The sequence below is a fragment of the Galleria mellonella genome, unplaced genomic scaffold (assembly GCF_026898425.1).
Source record: "Galleria mellonella isolate WM207_F2 unplaced genomic scaffold, CSIRO_AGI_GalMel_v1 utg133, whole genome shotgun sequence".
In the NCBI taxonomy this organism is placed as follows: Eukaryota; Metazoa; Arthropoda; class Insecta; order Lepidoptera; family Pyralidae; genus Galleria; species Galleria mellonella.
Window position 1 is genome coordinate 942,537 of NW_026441990.1, and position 17,840 is coordinate 960,376.

The 17,840-nt window shown below is 35.0% G+C and overlaps 2 protein-coding genes across 3 annotated transcripts; one reads left to right on the forward strand and one right to left on the reverse strand.

Moving 5' to 3' along the window:
- Positions 1-4: 4 nt before the first annotated feature.
- LOC113511020 (uncharacterized) lies at positions 5-17,807 on the reverse strand. Of its 2 annotated transcripts, none has more exons than XM_026894579.3 (14): positions 17,582-17,807; positions 11,268-11,498; positions 10,136-10,310; positions 9,576-9,713; positions 8,809-8,954; positions 8,295-8,385; positions 7,667-7,830; positions 6,598-6,743; positions 6,105-6,193; positions 5,588-5,772; positions 3,945-4,936; positions 2,508-2,625; positions 2,070-2,172; positions 5-1,086 (listed from the first exon to the last, which is right to left on the reverse strand). In XM_026894579.3, the coding sequence occupies exons 2-14, from the start codon at positions 11,439-11,441 to the stop codon at positions 869-871; spliced, it is 2,739 nt and encodes a 912-aa protein (XP_026750380.2). In that variant the 5' UTR covers positions 11,442-11,498; positions 17,582-17,807; the 3' UTR covers positions 5-868. The 2 variants fall into 2 exon arrangements, with proteins under 2 accessions (XP_026750380.2, XP_031767940.2); XM_031912080.2 differs by having other exon boundaries at positions 2,508-2,631.
- On the forward strand, positions 12,831-15,298 carry LOC113511021 (protein SREK1IP1-like). The gene is made up of 3 exons (XM_026894580.3): positions 12,831-13,033; positions 13,828-14,000; positions 14,971-15,298. The coding sequence occupies exons 1-3, from the start codon at positions 12,923-12,925 to the stop codon at positions 15,125-15,127; spliced, it is 441 nt and encodes a 146-aa protein (XP_026750381.1). The 5' UTR covers positions 12,831-12,922; the 3' UTR covers positions 15,128-15,298.
- Positions 17,808-17,840: the final 33 nt, after the last annotated feature.

Genomic DNA, 17,840 nt, shown 5'->3' on the forward strand with positions numbered 1-17,840 from the left:
CTTTTATTACACACTCCCTCCTCAACAGTTTTATGTATAATATACAGTATTATACAATAATACAAATAGATTTATATTTATACATGCTCTTAAATATTAGAATACTTAAATGGTTAATATTGTACATTGTTTTGTACAATCATAATAATAAGAGATTTGATTAAAACTTGTGGACGGATTTGTCATTTTTGACAGTATATAAGTCAAATGACTGAGAATCATCCTCATTTTAAAATGTACTATTCTACATAACAATATTAGCACTACTACTGACTGTCTTACATTTAATTGAACGGAATATACTTATCAATAACTTATAAATAGTACTGTTACAAAATATACATGATTAGTAGATAATTCTAAATACAAGTTCTCAAGTGCACCTTTAGCAGTTACTAGAATGATAGTGCCTAAACACGTATTGAAATCACGTAACATTTTATTTTAAAAAATGTCCTATATGACGAAAATAATGTCCACTTATATATTTTGGCCGTTGGTACCGGCATAGCATAGGCCACCACTTTCTTCCTATGCGGCTCGTAAGAGGCGACTAAACTTTGTACATTTTATTATTAAATAAGTCGTTACGTTGATTCATTTTTTTTTACAACGCAGCGGGCAAACGAGCTCATGCCCCATGATCACCCACAACACCAGCGGCATTGCAGGTGTGCTGCCGGCCAAACAGTGATTCAGCTAGCACAATCTCTAATAGGTGTCACTAAAAACAATCTTTTAATCGATTGTCTATGGAAATTCTGCAGTTTCTAAAGTTGTATATACACAACTGAACTCTGAGAATGAAACTAATACTACAACAGGAAAGTATGCTGCCATATGAATAAGACAGCACGCCCAGTGACAGTCAAAGTTTCGTCTCTGGTTTGGGCCCCTGTTTCCTAAATCCTCTCCTAGGCCGTCTGTCGACTGGACACACGGCGTATAATTCGCTATACCGGGACTCCTCAGGCCGGAGCACCTCTCGGTACTGGTAGCCGTCCGCGTACGTCGGACTCTGAAGCTGCGAGGCCGCGGAGCAGTTTGACCGTCGGTCACTATCGTTGTCAGCGCTGTCTACGTCACCTGAAATGTGTTTTGTTCATATCGACTTATGAATTTTAAAATCGGGGTTGCCCGTTAGCCGTGGTTAATATCCGTACCGCTCCGATATCTATATATTGGGTTCTGGAAATTAACAACGAAAAAAAAGGTCATCACCCATTTTGATATCGCCTATTCCAGTCGGATATCTTCCTATTCGTTTCAATCGGATGCTTCATTTCAATCTTATATATTGGACAACTGATACTAACTACAATATATAGGGGAGAAAGAGATTGTTAGTAATGGAGACTGAGAATCCTATTACCAGCAATATACCCAACCAGGTCGACCTCCTCGCGGTTCTCCCTGGAAACTGTCATGGTTAATTCCTGATGATTTCATCATGATGGGCTAACTGACCTGTTTTCATTCTCATCGATCACCCTTCACTGGTGCTCCGCCAGCGTATCCCGTTAGTGCAGGCGGGGTGGGGTTACCATACCATTTTCACCCATCAAAAAAAAAACTACAATATATAGATATTGTTCTATGTTATCCATCCTTATGCTCAACTAGTTTCTATCGTACGATTTTATCGTCATAATAGGAGAGCAAAACGTAAAGGAAGAGAACATTAGAAGAAAAATCGGATGAAAGCCTGTCAAAAGTATCCACAAGAGGAGTGAGTTTAGGAATGGCGACTATCTGTGGAAGAGTTAGACATACTGCGCTGACTATAAATAAAAAGGGGACAACAAGGCAATCATGATAAATAGGAAAGTATGAGCAATTTTAAGGAGACGTTTTTATTTTTCTGCACCACAATTTCTTTGGAAATGTACGGAAAATGTAAAGTCTCTTATTAGCTATGGTCACTTATAAGGCCGCCTATTGTTATTTATTCTGAGTACTCTTTAGTCACAAATAATATACCAGTAGTTTGTGAAAGATTTAAATGGCAACCTGAAATCCCGTTTGTATGAGAAATTAAATAGATTATAACAGTGATTATAGGGACAAACCATCGCTACTGTTGTTGCTAGGCACATGTGCATCCCGCAGTCTCGGTCGTCGCCGCCAGTAGCGGAACTCGCGTGGTAGCGTATACGAGCGCGGCAGCGAGATCTGAACATGCAAACGTACAAATGTATATATTGTAAGAAACATAAAAAAGTACATGTAACTAGTATTCTCATTTCTCATGCCATACGGTAGCTGGAAGAGATCTGTCTCTATTGTTTGCATAAAATTTCTATAACAATTTTCATTGCTCAACTGTAAATTTACTGCCATATTCCATCCTTCAAATCGAAACACAGCTGTGCAAACAATTGTTTCACGGTTGGAACATGAATGGGACAGAGGTGCCCATGTATACAAGATGCAGCGAAGCAACTAGGGATGAAATGTGTGATATCCTTCTTTTAAAGGAAACTTACTGAAATGATAGTATTTCTTACCTGGCTGTCAATGTCTGACGGAGGTCGCGGAGTGTCCCTGGCGGGCGCATCGGGGCTGGACTCTTCGCCGCTGCTGCCGCCCACACCACCGCCACCACCGCCATTCTCCTCTTTCTTTCTGTTTCTAGCACAATTTCATTATTCAAAGGGTAATGCAGTAGGGTAGTAATTAGGATAATAACCAAAGGCTTATTTAGAATCACATTCAAGGGGTTTCGGCTTCTTAAAAATGGTGTATATTTACTTTGAGACATGTTTTTACTCATAGCTCAAAGATCAGTTCGAATACAGGCAGGGCCGTGCCTGACGGGCGTTCATTGCGTGCACCGCACGCAGGCGGCCGAAATTAAGAGGCGGCCAAATCGTTACAAGTTGTTTACTGGGCAAAAATACAATCGGTTTGTTTTCATTAAGATACGAAGTAAAAACAGTTTCAGATTTGATTTTTTAAAATCAAATAATTTTAAATTGTCACTGAGCGACACCTAAGATTTTAAATTATCGTATTCCTATGTTCTTTATGTTTGATAATTTTGTCTGTGATTATAATACCAATACCATAATTACTTTTTTTCATGTTATTATTAAAGTAAGTAAATTAATTCTATTTTGTATACCTCCCAAGTTGCAAGTCAGCCCAGATCTGCCATTGGCCACTGAGCTTTGTTATCCTAGTATGTTAGTATAGATTTAAGGGTTATTCCTTGTTCTTTATGTTTGATAATTTTGTCTGTGATTATAAAACCAATACCATAATTTTTTTCATGTTATTATTTTTGTTTAAATTTTAAATAAAAAAATGTTTATTTTGTGCATTTTTTTTTCTTAAATTTCATCCAAACATATAAATCTCATAAAACCGGTTTTTAGCCGGTTTTTCTTTTCAGAAACCGGTTTTGGGAACAAAACCAATATTTTTTTTCGTTCTCGATTTCGGTTAACCAAAAACTGATTTTTTTCCCGGTTTGATGCCCTGTGTATAATAATAAACATTAAAAATTAAAGTAGTTTTTTTTAATGTTATCCTGGGGGCGGCCATACAGACTGGCACGCAGGCGGCCATATACCCAGGCACGGCCCTGAATACAGGAGTGGGTACGGAACCCACCTTAATACACATATGGCTGTAAAGAAAGGGTACACTAATTTCAAATACAGCAATCTATTCATGATATTAAATAATTTTGAAGAATAAGTAAAATATACAAGAGAATTTAAAAAAACTATAAGATTGTATTCATAAAAAAATAAAAACTTCAATTAACTAAATCAGTTATTTTGATTTATAAACTATTGAATCAATTTTATTAAAATTACTGTGGGGCCAATTTGTAATTATGTCTGTTTATAACTGATGGGGTAACAAACATAAAAATGCAATTAAATAGAGAACATCCTTCTTTTTGAAGTCGGTTTAAAAGAATATAAGACACTCACGTATATGGCGCTCCCCAATGACAGCACACCTGCCTATTACATCCCTCCAAATATAGCGGCGCCAATAATATTTCGGGAGTCCTGCATCTTTGCATTTTTCTCATCTGTTCCATTTTCTTTCCCGCAAGACCTGGATAAGGGAACATTCTTTCACAGTTTTGGTTGTACTGCATGCATCCTGCCTCGTTATAATTATTTCGTATATTATCTATGCTCTGCACGTTAGCCAACGCGCTATGCAAAGCAGATGCGTACTCATCCTTACTCTCATATTTGGTATAAGCTTGACCGTTCTCACAGAAACTGGAATATTCTCCCATGGGCCTGTTGTCATCAGAATAAATATTCATGTTTTGCGTCAGTCTGGGTTTGTCTATCGCTGTAGAGTCGTAATTATTGTTTGAAATATCAGGATTATAGTTTCTTGGGCTATTGTTTATTACATTGTGCGGACTTCCGCATCCGTTCGCTTCGTAGTTTCTAGTTTCCTCCAAAGCTAAATAATTCGGCGAACGGAGTGGAGTCCTCGTGACGTCATTCCTAATATTTGCGGGGTTCTCATAGAACGTGCGAGGATTTTCGTACCGATTCGGGAGTCTTCGTATCTTTAAAGGATCGTTTAGGTCTGTTGCATTATTTTCGGTGGGCGGGAAATTTTCAACTCCATATTCTGGTTTGATTTCCGTGTAGGTGGGGTACAGCATATTGCAAGTGTGGGGTATAACTGGATAATTTTGATATGAATGTGTCATTTCTATGCTCGGCCAGGCTGGGGGCTCGGCATGTGTTTTGGCCCTCGGTATGGGCTGTCGCTGGAGGCTGCTGTATATCTCTTCGGCCGCCACGGGCGTGGTCTTAGCCAATTTTCCTTGCTTAATCTCCTCTTCTATAACTCTTAATTCTGCAAGTTGTTTTTGTTTCTTCTCTTGTAATTTTTGTTGGATATTAACACGGGAGCCGACACTCGAACCTTCGTTTTCAGATGACCCTCCCTAGAAATTATTTATACGATAAATGTGTATTATGTGTGGTGTAATATAGTTTTACTGTTAAAAGTTTCGTAAGGATACTTAATATTTTAATGTAAGTATACCCACATTAATGTATGTGTATTTAAGTTGAGAATATATTACTAGTTGCGGGTCTATCCGGGACTCTTAGTCATAAGAGGCCGTGACGTAAGCGCGAGCCCGATTGCGCTTCAAACATTTTCGACTAAAATATATGTAGGTCCATCTAAATGTTCTTACATTAAAACTTAATACAGGGTAAAATTCAAATCATTATCAAAGCAAAACGTCGAAGAACCATAAAAATTTTTTGGGCATTTTTCATTGATAGAGTACTTCCGTAAATAGATGCTAATAATTTTAATTTCACTATTTATATAGATAGATAATTATTAATATAATTAAAAAGCTAATTTGCATATATTTACAGTCTGTAAGCAAAGTGGAAGGAATATCAAATGTAAGAAAAGTACACGGATCCAGGGAAGCCTAGGCATGACCAGATAGAATTCAAAAATACCTATGTCGCGTTACTATCTTATTAGACATTATTTTGATAGACATATTTTTATTACCAAAATGACCCGACCACGAATCGAATTCCGGCAGTCAATATATATAAAAAAGACTTACGTGATGATTATGAGCAGCTGGCAGCGGCCGCCTCCAGAAAGCGGTGGTGGGTGCAGCGGGCGGCGGTACGAACGATGTTGGCTTCTTTTTCTTGCGACCGTTGGCTGCGCTGTTATTGACCGGATTTGTGAACCGGCAGTTGAAAACACCTGGTATTGTTGTGTTGTCCGTTTGTCCTGGCTTGCCTGATAATAACGGATAAATCGCATTGTTTATAATAATCTGTACGCTTCTATACTTGAACTTATTACTGTTTGAAACTCTTCAATAAAGAATTAAGTTCAAAGCAAAGAGATTTTCTAAAATAGGTTTATGGGCAAATTTCGTATAAAAGTTCTATAATACATTTTTTACCATCATATCATCTGTAACTATCCACTGCTGAACACAGGTCTCCTTCATAAAGGGGAGTTTTGCCAGTAGTTTTTTTTATTATAAACAAACAAAGAATCAAATTATTTTATTATTATAAAGAGAAATTAGTAGTCCTGGAGGTGGTAACTTTAGATTTTCTCACCGTTTTTATTCTGAGACGATGCGTTCGTGCTGTTAGTGCCCTGTTGGTTTTCACCCAGCATGTAGCCAAGTCTTCGAACGTGGAAGTACCTGTAATATATTTGATTTAGTATTAAGTATAATTATTTTTCTATACAACTTGAAATGGAAAATAAGCTAATAATAATAATATCCACTTGATGGGAAGTGATAAACGTCGCCTGTAGACAAGGTTATTGAATTCGACAAAAATATGTAAACTGCCTTATGACTTATTGTATTATACTTATCGACCTCATTGTTAGCAATATACCCCATCAGGTCGACCTCCATGCGGTCCCCCCTGGAGAACCCCTGGTTAATTCCCATGAATTCGTCACTAACTGACCTAAGTTTATCCTCGCTTAAGTCAGCTATCATATCCCACTGGTACCATACTAGTGTAGGTATGCCGGTAGCGGAGATGGGATTATCATTCTGTTTTATCCCACTACATATGATACCGTATTTAGTACCTGTAGTACAGCAGCATGAAGCCGAGCCCGAGCAGGAAGGCGGCGGCGTGAGCAACGGCGAGCGGCGCGGCGGTGGCCGCACCCGACCACCACCACGCACCCACCAGCACCCAGTTCTCCACACACATCACGCAGTAGAACGTCACCTGAACACAGCCGATTCCTTGTTGTACGTAACGAAACTCTTTGTGTAAATTAGAATCCGGGTTCGATTCCCGGTCGTGCCAATTTAGGAAACTAAATTTGGTGACCAAAGATACGATGAGTACGCCAGTAGCCTAAAGAATTTCTCATTACGATGCCACATCCGGTGTTCGCAGGTTCGATGTTCGTACAATACAAACATTGGTTCGATTCCCAGTAGGATAAATTTAGAAAACGAAATTTTCTAGATTGGCTCGGTTGTTGTTGTTGTTGTTCTAGGTTATGTATCTAGAGATTTGTTGCCTGGTATCTTATAAAGCAGATTATCCTAGGTTTGAGTAAAACGATTGGTGTGGTAGTATTGTACTTATTCTTATTTACTGAGCTCTCCCAGAAAATAATATGGCAATTCTTAGACTCCTTAATGTTTTTTTATAATAAAATTCTGAAGTCATATAAAGGACTAACTTAATTAGGAAAGGTCTTCAACGCCAGACAGAGTCACAAGTTCATATAGCATCTATGATTGTTACAAGTTCGATTTCATATGGCACATACTGCTAACACACAATTACCCCAGTAATAGGGGGGGGGGGGGAAGGGATTGTTAGTGATGGAGACAGAATCCCATTGCTTGCAATATACCCAACCAGGTCGACCTCCTCGCGGTTCCCCCTGGAAACTATCATGGTTCATTCCTGATGAATTCATCATGATAGGCTAACTGGCCTGTTTTCATTCTCATCTATCACCCTTCACTGGTGCTCCGCCAGCGTATCCCGTTAGCGCAGGCGGGGTTACCATACCATTTTCATCCATAAAAAAACCCCCAGTAATAGGTATATATATATATATATATATATATATATATACACGCACACAAACATATATAAAAATGTGAACGTGTGAGATTATAATGACATACCATTTTTTGTCTATGATTGAGTTCCTGTAGGTTGATATACGCAAATACGTATACAAATGCAATGAGCGCGGAGAGATACGCCTTCCTCGGGCGGCTGATGCGTTCCCCGTGGAAAACATTCTTGGGAGAAATCAACCAGAGGAACATTGACACCCAGTGGAGACCTGAAACAAGAAAAATACACATTGTCTTGTCTATCATATATATATATATATTTATATAGGTAACAGGATATTATAATACATTACTGAAACGCCTTGGCTTCGCAGGTTTTTTTTTATATAAAATATGAGTGCACGATATATACGTTCTGATAATGTAGTTTTCTAGGGGGGAAGGAATTGTTAGTTATGCTGGCTACTAGTCCCATTGCTAGTTATATACCATGTCACGTCGACTTCCATATGGTCCCCCTGGAAACCATCGTGCTGAATTCCAGGTGTATTCATCAAGAAAGATGGGCTAACTGACTTATCTTTTCATTCTCACCTATCATCCCACACTGGTGCTCTGTCACCGTATATTTTTAGCGTAGGCGAGGTTACTATTCCATTATCATTTATTAAAAAATGTAGCTGTCTATGGGCAAAAGAATTCATGTTTATAAGTGTAAGAGACTAATCCTTACCTATGACTAAGAAGACCCAATATTCATAGACTAGAGCGTAGACGGTGAGAGCGCACATCCGCGCTGATATCGTGCCCAGACGCCACAGGAACTGGGAACGAATAATGCTTTCGTTATGTAGAACCTAACTATAGACCATTAAACAGATAATTAATTATTTTATTACTATTAATAGTAAAACTTTTACCATACATTAAAATTATTAGGTAATACAATAGTATTACCTAATAATTTTACTGCCACATCTCAAACAACATGTTTGTACTTTTCTAAAAATTCTTGTCAATTTTATGTGGGAGATTTTTTTGATGTATATTAGTAGAAATTCCATTTAGTAATTAATCCAGTAAAATTTTAATTACACACACACACACACACACGCACTCACGCACGCACGCACACATTAGAATAATAATTAGTTTCTGTGTGGTCTCTATCACTGCATTTCCAGTTTATCAGGATTCAGTATATGAATACGTATTATATCTACTGAGTAGAATACATTCTAAAATACCTGGAATATGACTCCCAGCCAGGTCAGCACAAGTCTATGCACGTTTTGGAGGCGTACGTTTTTGCTGAAGCTGGCCAGCGCCCAGCACACAGAGAACAGCGAAAGGGATGCTGATATCACATTCAACTCAGCAAACGCTTTGTTGGCTGCAATAAACATTTATCTTTCAAACAACGGTTAGCATCGACTGATTTTCGGTCGCCGATCACCCGCAACGAAACGCCGAAAATAAAAAAAATGTGCAATATAAATAAATAAATATTTATATTACATATTTTGTGTATGTTTATATTAGGCTATTTATATGTTTATAATGTATAAATATGATTAGTTTATGTTTTCTTAATTCATGAATGCACCGCCTATTTCTCTTTCTGGCCAATGGTGACTGATAGAGAAAATTATCCGGTGTTTAGCTCATCAAATATATATACAGTTTACACATTGCATTAAACTTTAAATACATAAAATTTCTATTCTCGGACGCGCTATGCGGAAGATCAGTCATTATATCGACTTAACTTAGCACCTGTTCGATTGTCCACCGTTACCATACAAGCTTCCGTTGAAAAAAGATCGGCGATAAGGAATTGCATCGCAACTACGAACAATGTGAGTTTCGATCCTTGCATTATTGTTGTATTCAACACTTGTATTTATGAGTATGTGTGTATATCTATCAATTGTGAAATATTCATATTACAAATTTTGCTTAAATCAAGACTAGATGTCGCTGTGTTCTATGTTATTTATTTTATTAGAGTTACCTGTTGACTCATCGATACTAGGTTCAGGGGTGACGCCCAGCTCATTGATTGGTTCTAGTGGCTCCTTGAAGAGAATGTGCAGTTGTAGTAACAACATCGGTGCTGCTTCGCAGAACGCGTGCACTAGCCGGAGCATGCCTGCAATAGCAATATGCAATAGTGATCACGATTTAAATAATTCAGGTTAACGCGTTAATGGATTGCGTTAATTCATGTCTCTTATAAAACATATAACATGCATCGCGAAAATTTAAAAGACAACAATTTAAGATTTAGATCCACAGAAAAATATTGCCTTTAATCGTGGCAAAACAAATTATTTTGATTAAATATGAGTACTTTAAAAGTATTTCTTTTTCCGATAAAAAAAAATCCAAATCGGTTTATTAATGCGTTTTATTGTTTTTAAATAATTTTAGTGCAAAACTATTGTATCTATAAGTGGTATATTCTTTATCATGACAACAAATGTCTCGCTGTTGGGCTATATATATATATATATATATATATATATATATATACTTACGATACTAAATAGCTGTAATACAATTGTGACTTACACAAATCTCTGACTTGATGCTTGACACGACGTAACTCGACAGGCACTAGAAGTCGTGCGTACCTCCACAACACACCTAACTGCAAGCAGTGCAGCGTGATAGGAAGCCACGGTGGACGGCCCTTCTTACCCTCGCTGGCCCACCATACATGTAAATGCCAGCGGAGAGAGAGCACCTGAATAGGATAAGATATAGTTAAATGATTGTATAACCAGTGATCTAATGCTTTTAGCATTTCCCGAATGAGTACATGACAATTTGGGACGTACGCATTGTCTTGTCGTGTTGCTGGGACGACTGACAGGAAAGAACCGGGGGGAAAGGGATTGTTAGTAATAGGGGTCAAAATAGCCCTATTACTAGCAATATACCCTATCAGGTCGACCTCCACGTGGTTCCCCCTGGAAACCATCGTGACTAATTCTAATTCGTCAGGATGGGCTAACTGACCTACTTTCATCTTCATCTGTCATCCCTCACTGGTACCCCGCCAGTGTATACCAATAGCGCAGACGGGGTTACCATGCCATTATCACCCATTAAAAAAAACTGACAAGAAAGAGTTCTTGACTGTGGTTAATTTTTTCTTGTGTTCATTGTAAATGTTGAATGTAGTGTTATATTAAACATTGTCATCCAAAGATAAATATTTTACTGAACTAAATGTTACTTTGCAGAAGTACATATCAATGATTAGTCGATTAGAATTATTTAATTTCGTTACCATTAGGATGCGTGCTACTACCAGCACTCGAAAATTTACTACTATTATTATTTATTACCATATTTTGCAAAACGTACGTGGGCAGAATAGTGGTCGGAAATTGATAGCTAACATGGAAGGTTATAGTACTTCTAGTTACAATAATAGCCAATCTTCGAGTGCTATAATGGTGTACGTATAATAATAGTCACGGAATTCAATAAAATAATTCTAATGAACTATCGAAAGATAATATGATAAGAACTGATTCCATGTTCTTGGACGAGATCACGTTAAACAAAAAGTTACACGGCTATTATTAAAATAAAACAAATTTGGAAAATTTTTAGTCTCCATCTACATCTATTCACGGCCTAGATCACGAAAAGAGGTCTGTACAAAATATTCTTAATTTAAAATAAAATAAACCTGAGAGATGAGCAGTGACGTGACGACGATAGATATAGCCGCGGCGAAGCTGCCTTTGTACCCTCGCTCCAGTAACGCGTAGCCCATCACGACGTCGAACACCACGTCACAGAAGTAGCCCGCCAACGAGATCACGTTGAATAACACATCGCACAGCGGCAGAAACTCCGCCATCTCTCAACATTTCCTTTGCCTGATTGTCTTGAAAGTCCTCTGTTGATTCATTATTAGCTGTGGAAAAAGTATTTAAAAGGATTATAGTGTTTACAGTCATTTTGTATCATTATAAGCTAAGAAATAGTTGCCTCGTCTGCGTTTTCGATTTACGCGGGCGGGATACCAGTGTGCGATGATAGGTGAGGGTGAAGTCAGGTCATTTGGCTTATCATAATGATTTCACTAGAAATTGACTATGTCAGTTTTCTGAAGGAACCGCTTGGAGGTCGACGTAACAGGGTTCACCTGCTTTACGTACAATAACACCTATTACTTACTATCCCTTCTCCCCGAGCTAAGATCATAACGGCCAAAACTAATAGAAACACTGATTGCGTGTGGGACCATCTGATGGAAAATAATAATTATCTATAGATATAAACAGCATCATAGAATACACAATAAACCCATAATACACCCATGCCATTGTTTTTTTTGTAATGCATGTTAATTCAATGGTAATCCTGCCTGCATAAATGAAATACCTTCGCAGGTCATCAGTGAGGATTGGTAAGTAAGAATTAAAAGGCAGTAATCCCATCGTGATGAATACACCTGGAGTTTAGCACGATGGGTTTCCAGGGACGACCACGGGAAGGTCGACCTGACAGGGTATATCGCTAACATTGGGATTAATAGTCCGTATTTCTAACAATCCCTTCCCCCGGATTAATATGTTGTGCTTCAGTATCCTGTAATTTCACTGTCGTATTTCACCTTCCAAATCGGAATGTACGTGGTATGTAAACACAGATGCTTTACGACAGTAATATTGGTGGAATAGGTTTATTACAGACTATTATGCACAGGCACATATTATGCACATGTAGGCAGACGATTATGCACAGTCTACCTTTGGTTATAAATTAATATTTATAAATGTGTAATAATTGTTACTAACAATTGTCCAAGTTTCCAAATTAGTTACTCAATAATTCTTAAAAGGCTGAAATGATTTAAATGAAAGTTTTTTTACATAAATCGTTCTTTTAAATATATCATAATATACTTGCTTGTCTATATATTGTCACAACAATGGATAGATAAATTGCTATTTAACGACAAACTCATTTCACAAGAACAAGAGCTTTTAAGTGCAATATATTTGGTTGAGGTTGTAGCTTCATATACGGTCAAGCGGTGCAAGTTAAGGAGGCATCTATTAAAGCTTATAAGAAGACAAAGCTACTCTGTTTTTATTACGGACATAGTATCTAATGTCTTTATACAAGCAGCGAAATAACATTCACTTCCTACTTAAATATTGATCGTTTATGAACTTCATAACTGAATGACTTTAACAGTTTGACTGACTGATTGACATTCGTTAATGACAACTACTGTTAGTTGTGTCGTGTTGATATTGAACACAAGTAGTAAACTTTTATTTTTCAAAGTTTTTAATACTATATAAAGGGCAGTTATTATTTAGTATAATTATGTCCAATTTAGATTTAGTGAACAAGCTTGGCAAGGAATCATCCAGGGCAGCATGCAAGAAATGTGGATACTCTGGACACCTAACCTTTCAATGCAGAAACTTTATTAAAGTAGGTTATATTTTTATTATTTATTAGGTTTTTGCCTTGTAATTATAAAAATTCTTGCAATGTATAAAAGTATCAATAGATTATATATTGAATTTAATAATCCGTGTTTCTATACTTTGCTTAATTCGTAAATATTCTTAAGATACTTTCTATCGAATTTAGTCATATACTTGTTTATTTTTTATTTAACTCGGAGTGACAAACAAATTGATTGTCAAGTAATACAATTACTGTTATAATAATATGTATATAAATTATTCTTTGAAGGTAGTTGGTCTCCCTAATTATATATAGAAAATATATTTAGTACCTATTCTATTTTGTTTACTGTATTTTTGCAGTAATTTTTTTGGTATTAGGTGTTACTCATCACTTGAATGTAATATTATTGAATATTTACAATACCATCTCTTCTTTATATATAGTATTTATATTATTTATTTATAATATTTGATTCTTTAGAACAGCAGTTCTTAACCTTTTTGGCTGGTGACCGATGTGTAAATATAGCTGAAGCCGACAACCTAATGTTTTGTCTTTCAATGGCAATCAAATTATAGTATTAAGTAAAACTACAGAAGCTTGCTAATATTAATATCATAATTTTTAAAAAAAAAAAAAACAAAATCATTAATTTCAGGGTTTGGGGTTAACATATTTTGAAAAGTAAAATTTCATAATTTCTTAATATGTCATTTGGAGAATTTTTGAAACTTGAGGTTAAGATATCATATGCTGCTTTAGAGGGTATAAATAGACATTTTAAATATTCCTTTTTTTAAATATAATTTTAGGTGGATCCAAACAAAGAAATAGTGTTAGATGTGAGTAGTACAAGCAGTGACAGTGAGGAGAACTATGCAACACCACTGCAGAGTTTACGGGAGGCAGAGCTGCGACAGAAACTGCAAGAGAAACTACAGAAAGCTAAAGAAAAGAAGAAAAGTAAAAAACGAAAGAGGTCCAGGTAAAAATAATAATTTAAATGTGGTGAAGGAGTGAGGATGTGTTCTTATTCCTTCATCTTCACTTTGAAATGTATCAGCATTCTTTTTAATCTCTAGGAATTCATAGCATGCACTAGTGCAAGAAAAACTCAGAATAAAACCTCATACTGTGACACCTGGTCAGCATTGTAATAGTAGACTATATCTTCTGCTTATAAAGAAACATATGCTCTATAGAAGGACAGATATTACCTACAGTGGCATAACTATATCATTTGAGGCCTGTGGCAAATTCTTTTGATGGGGCCCTATCATTTATTTTCAAGTAAAATAAAATACTCAGGTACCAAGTAAAAAAAAATTCTGAGCTTACTGGCTTTTGAGCCGGGGCCTTTTTGGTTCGGGGGTCCGTGGCATTTTGCCAACCCTGGCAGGGTTGTTACGCCACTGATTACCTATATGTGTCCTACTGTTGACTAGATGTATTTGATAAGACTTCAATTACCAGATTATATTTATTACCTTTTAGCAATTTTCCATGGTTTTGTACATGTGAATTAATATATAAAGTAGGATTTAACCTACTGGTGCTTCAAATTTCGATCAAAATTCATTCAGCTGTTTGAGTGTGACTGAACAATAAACATATAAACACCTTGATACATCCATTGCTAGCAATATATCCTATCAGGTCGACCTCCATGTGGTTCCCCTTGGAAACTATCATGGTTAATTCTTCACAATGGGCCAACTGACCTGTCTTCATCTCTACCTGTCAACTATGACTGGTGCCCCGCCAGCGTATACCGATAGCGCAGATGGGGTTACCATTCCATTATCACCAATTAAAAAAAACACCTATATACACTTTCAGATTTATAATATTTAGAATATTTCTTATTGTACCTATATTTCTTTTTAAATATTACTCGTATATGTTGTTTCTAAAGAAAAATTACTAACTAAAAATTTTTTACTCTATTCTTACAGATCATCAAGTTCAAGCAGTAGTTCTAGTTCATCATCATCATCATCTGACAGCAGTGATTCTGAACGTGAAAAAAAGAAAAAGAAACATAAAGATAAGAAATCCAAGAAGTCCAAAAAATCAAAGACATCTGAGAAGCGGAAGAAGCATAAAAAATAGCATTAGTTTTTGTATAGTTTAAAACATTATATTGCACTGATTTACAAGTTATACATTACAAGAAAATACTGATAAGTGAAGTGTAATACAATTCATAAGTGCAAATTGAATCTATGCTTTTTATAGATAACATTTTTTTTATTGAATAATAATAAAATTAACTTAATTCTACCATGTGGTTCTATTTCATACAATAAACAAATTAATTTTAGTGTATTAAAAACTACCTGACATACATACACCTAAAATATAGTCATACATACAAAATAATCAGTTCACTGATAAGTGGTGAACCGTTAAAGAGAGTAATAGATAGATTTATGTGACAGATTCCATGGGCTTATTGTATGTATTAAATAATAATACCATACTAAGATGGAAATTAGTACAATTTATAGGTATAAAATTAAATCTTTAAGTTTTATATTTTCAAAAACAGGTTCTCAATTTGACTGAATCGTTATTTATTATTTGAAATGTACAAATCGCATATAAAAATTCTTCATTATTTTTAAACTTGTAAACTTGTTTTATTTTACTTACTTATTTTGCTACATATTTTGTATAAAATTTTATGGCAGTATAACAGTTTTAAAATTATTTGACAACTACCATGTAGTGCATAATACTTTGTGTAAATTAGGTCCTAAATTTGACACCCAGTTGGACAAATAACACAATTTATAAAACAAATATTAGGAATTTTTCATTTACAAATTGAACAATATTATCTACATTTTCTGAAGTTTGTTTATTACATAGAGTAGGTATAGTGGCTTGATATTATGTAGTACTTATTTATGTTAAAAAAATAGTTACTGTTTCTACAGCATGAAAATAATAATAATTTTATTATATGTAAAGATGATAAGATATATATATATATATATATATATATATATATATATATATATATATATATATATATATATATATATATATATATATATATTCTTCATTGCACTTGTGAAAAAAGATACAGTGATTAGTTTAATAACTTGTTAGCTAGGGTGGGCTTATCTCTGAATCTCTTCCAAACAACTCATTCAGCCAATTCAGTGAGAGAGAAAATCATCATTGGGTAATCTTTTTTATCCCTCCGCCAACCATATAGGACAATATCGTCCGCGCCAAATTTCGACCTGATGTACATCTTTGTAAGAAAAAAAGGACAGGGCCTCGAACCCCTCTGTTAAAAAAACACACACGCGCGTACGTCACAGGCAAGGTTTTGAAAGGCGCTTATATGAAGAATGAATCTCCAAAACATTTCTTCTTAAAACTAATTTATAGCCAAGATTACGATTTTTAGTGAAATCTTAGAAATTACGGTTTTTATAGAGATTACAAAATTTTATTTCACCAGGGGCTAAAGTATTCAAGTCAAAAACTATGGAAACAGAAAAGAAATCTAGAACATATTCCCCAAATTTTTTCTTAAGTACCTTTAAGTAGTAGTCAAATTATAATCTGGAACGATATTGTCCATGATGGTTGACGGTGTGCAAAAAAAAGCACACGGTTGGCGGAGTGTTAAAGATAACTGACAGTTTTTTTTTAAGTAAAAAGATTTGTGGCTAATTAAGGAAAAGTAATAATAATATAGTATTAAAATAACAGTATAAAAGTAAACGCCTGATAAATATAAGTTATATTTTTTTTTATTTGAATAAGGTAACTAGGCCCATATTAATACAATAGACAGTTATTAGGAAAGATATACATATATTTAGATAAAATTATAAAGTTACATTTTGCTATCTTCAATATATCACAAAATTAATTTGTGCTGGTTGTGAGTCCTGTAATATTTTTATAGGATATAAAGAAAGGAGAGATATTTCTTTATTGATATGTAAATAATGGTGTTATTTTTATTTTTTAAATACAGTTACAGAGATAAGGCATATTCGTTGTTTTTTTTTTACTGCAACAACCTTCTCACTGCAACATCTCACTGAATACATAATAATAATTAAATTTGAACACTGGTTTATTGTTAGTTACCAATATATAAAATAATTACATAGGTATTTAAAGCAATTATTATTACATACCCATACCTATCTTTACTATTATAGTTCTATATATATTTAGTGCATTAATCTATTATAATAATGCATAAACTAAGTAAATACAAATGATAACTATTTGTTAGAAAAATTATAAATAAATTGGTACTTAGATCATCTAAGACTTGTTTGAAATAAAGTGTTGCGTAGGCACTCGAAACTATTTTGTTTAATATTTTGTAAGAACAAAAACTCACTTCAATTTGTTATCATGTGATATGTAGAACTATAGAAAGTAGGGTAATAATATACTTTCCCCCACAGAGCCGGTTATTAATAAAATTCGTGGTTTCTTTATTATTCAATTTCACCGTTTTAGTTATTTCTTAATAATGTGAAACATAATAAGCTTATTTACTTATTTATTAATATAAAAACTTACCCCAAACCAAAGGAATTTATGCCTTTTATAGTCTAGTGTTAGCATCCAAGATGTCACTGAATTTAGGTTTTAAAATAATATTAACATTTCTCACGTATTGTATTTTAATTTGATTACAGTTCTAAATCACTTCACACGGTTATCACTATTCGCATCACATAAAAAGCTCAGATATTTTGGTTAAGTTATTCAAGTTGCAATCAAGTTCACGTCAAAAGTTCATTGACAGTCACGACATCTATCCGTAGGTATGTGAAAC

What these genes read in the sequence shown, in the direction of transcription:
- LOC113511020 (XM_031912080.2), bottom strand. Translation starts at nt 11,441, where the DNA reads ATGGCGGAGTTTCTGCCGCTGTGCGATGTGTTATTCAACGTGATCTCG. An exon ending in TCAATCATAGACAAAAAATG is followed by an intron (nt 6,744 to 7,666) that starts GTATGTCATTAT and finishes GGCTGTGTTCAG; the next exon opens with GTGACGTTCTACTGCGTGAT. An exon ending in ATCGTCTCAGAATAAAAACG is followed by an intron (nt 5,773 to 6,104) that starts GTGAGAAAATCT and finishes CGTTATTATCAG; the next exon opens with GCAAGCCAGGACAAACGGAC.
- LOC113511021 (XM_026894580.3), top strand. Translation starts at nt 12,923, where the DNA reads ATGTCCAATTTAGATTTAGTGAACAAGCTTGGCAAGGAATCATCCAGG. An exon ending in AATGCAGAAACTTTATTAAA is followed by an intron (nt 13,034 to 13,827) that starts GTAGGTTATATT and finishes ATATAATTTTAG; the next exon opens with GTGGATCCAAACAAAGAAAT. An exon ending in AAAAAACGAAAGAGGTCCAG is followed by an intron (nt 14,001 to 14,970) that starts GTAAAAATAATA and finishes CTATTCTTACAG; the next exon opens with ATCATCAAGTTCAAGCAGTA.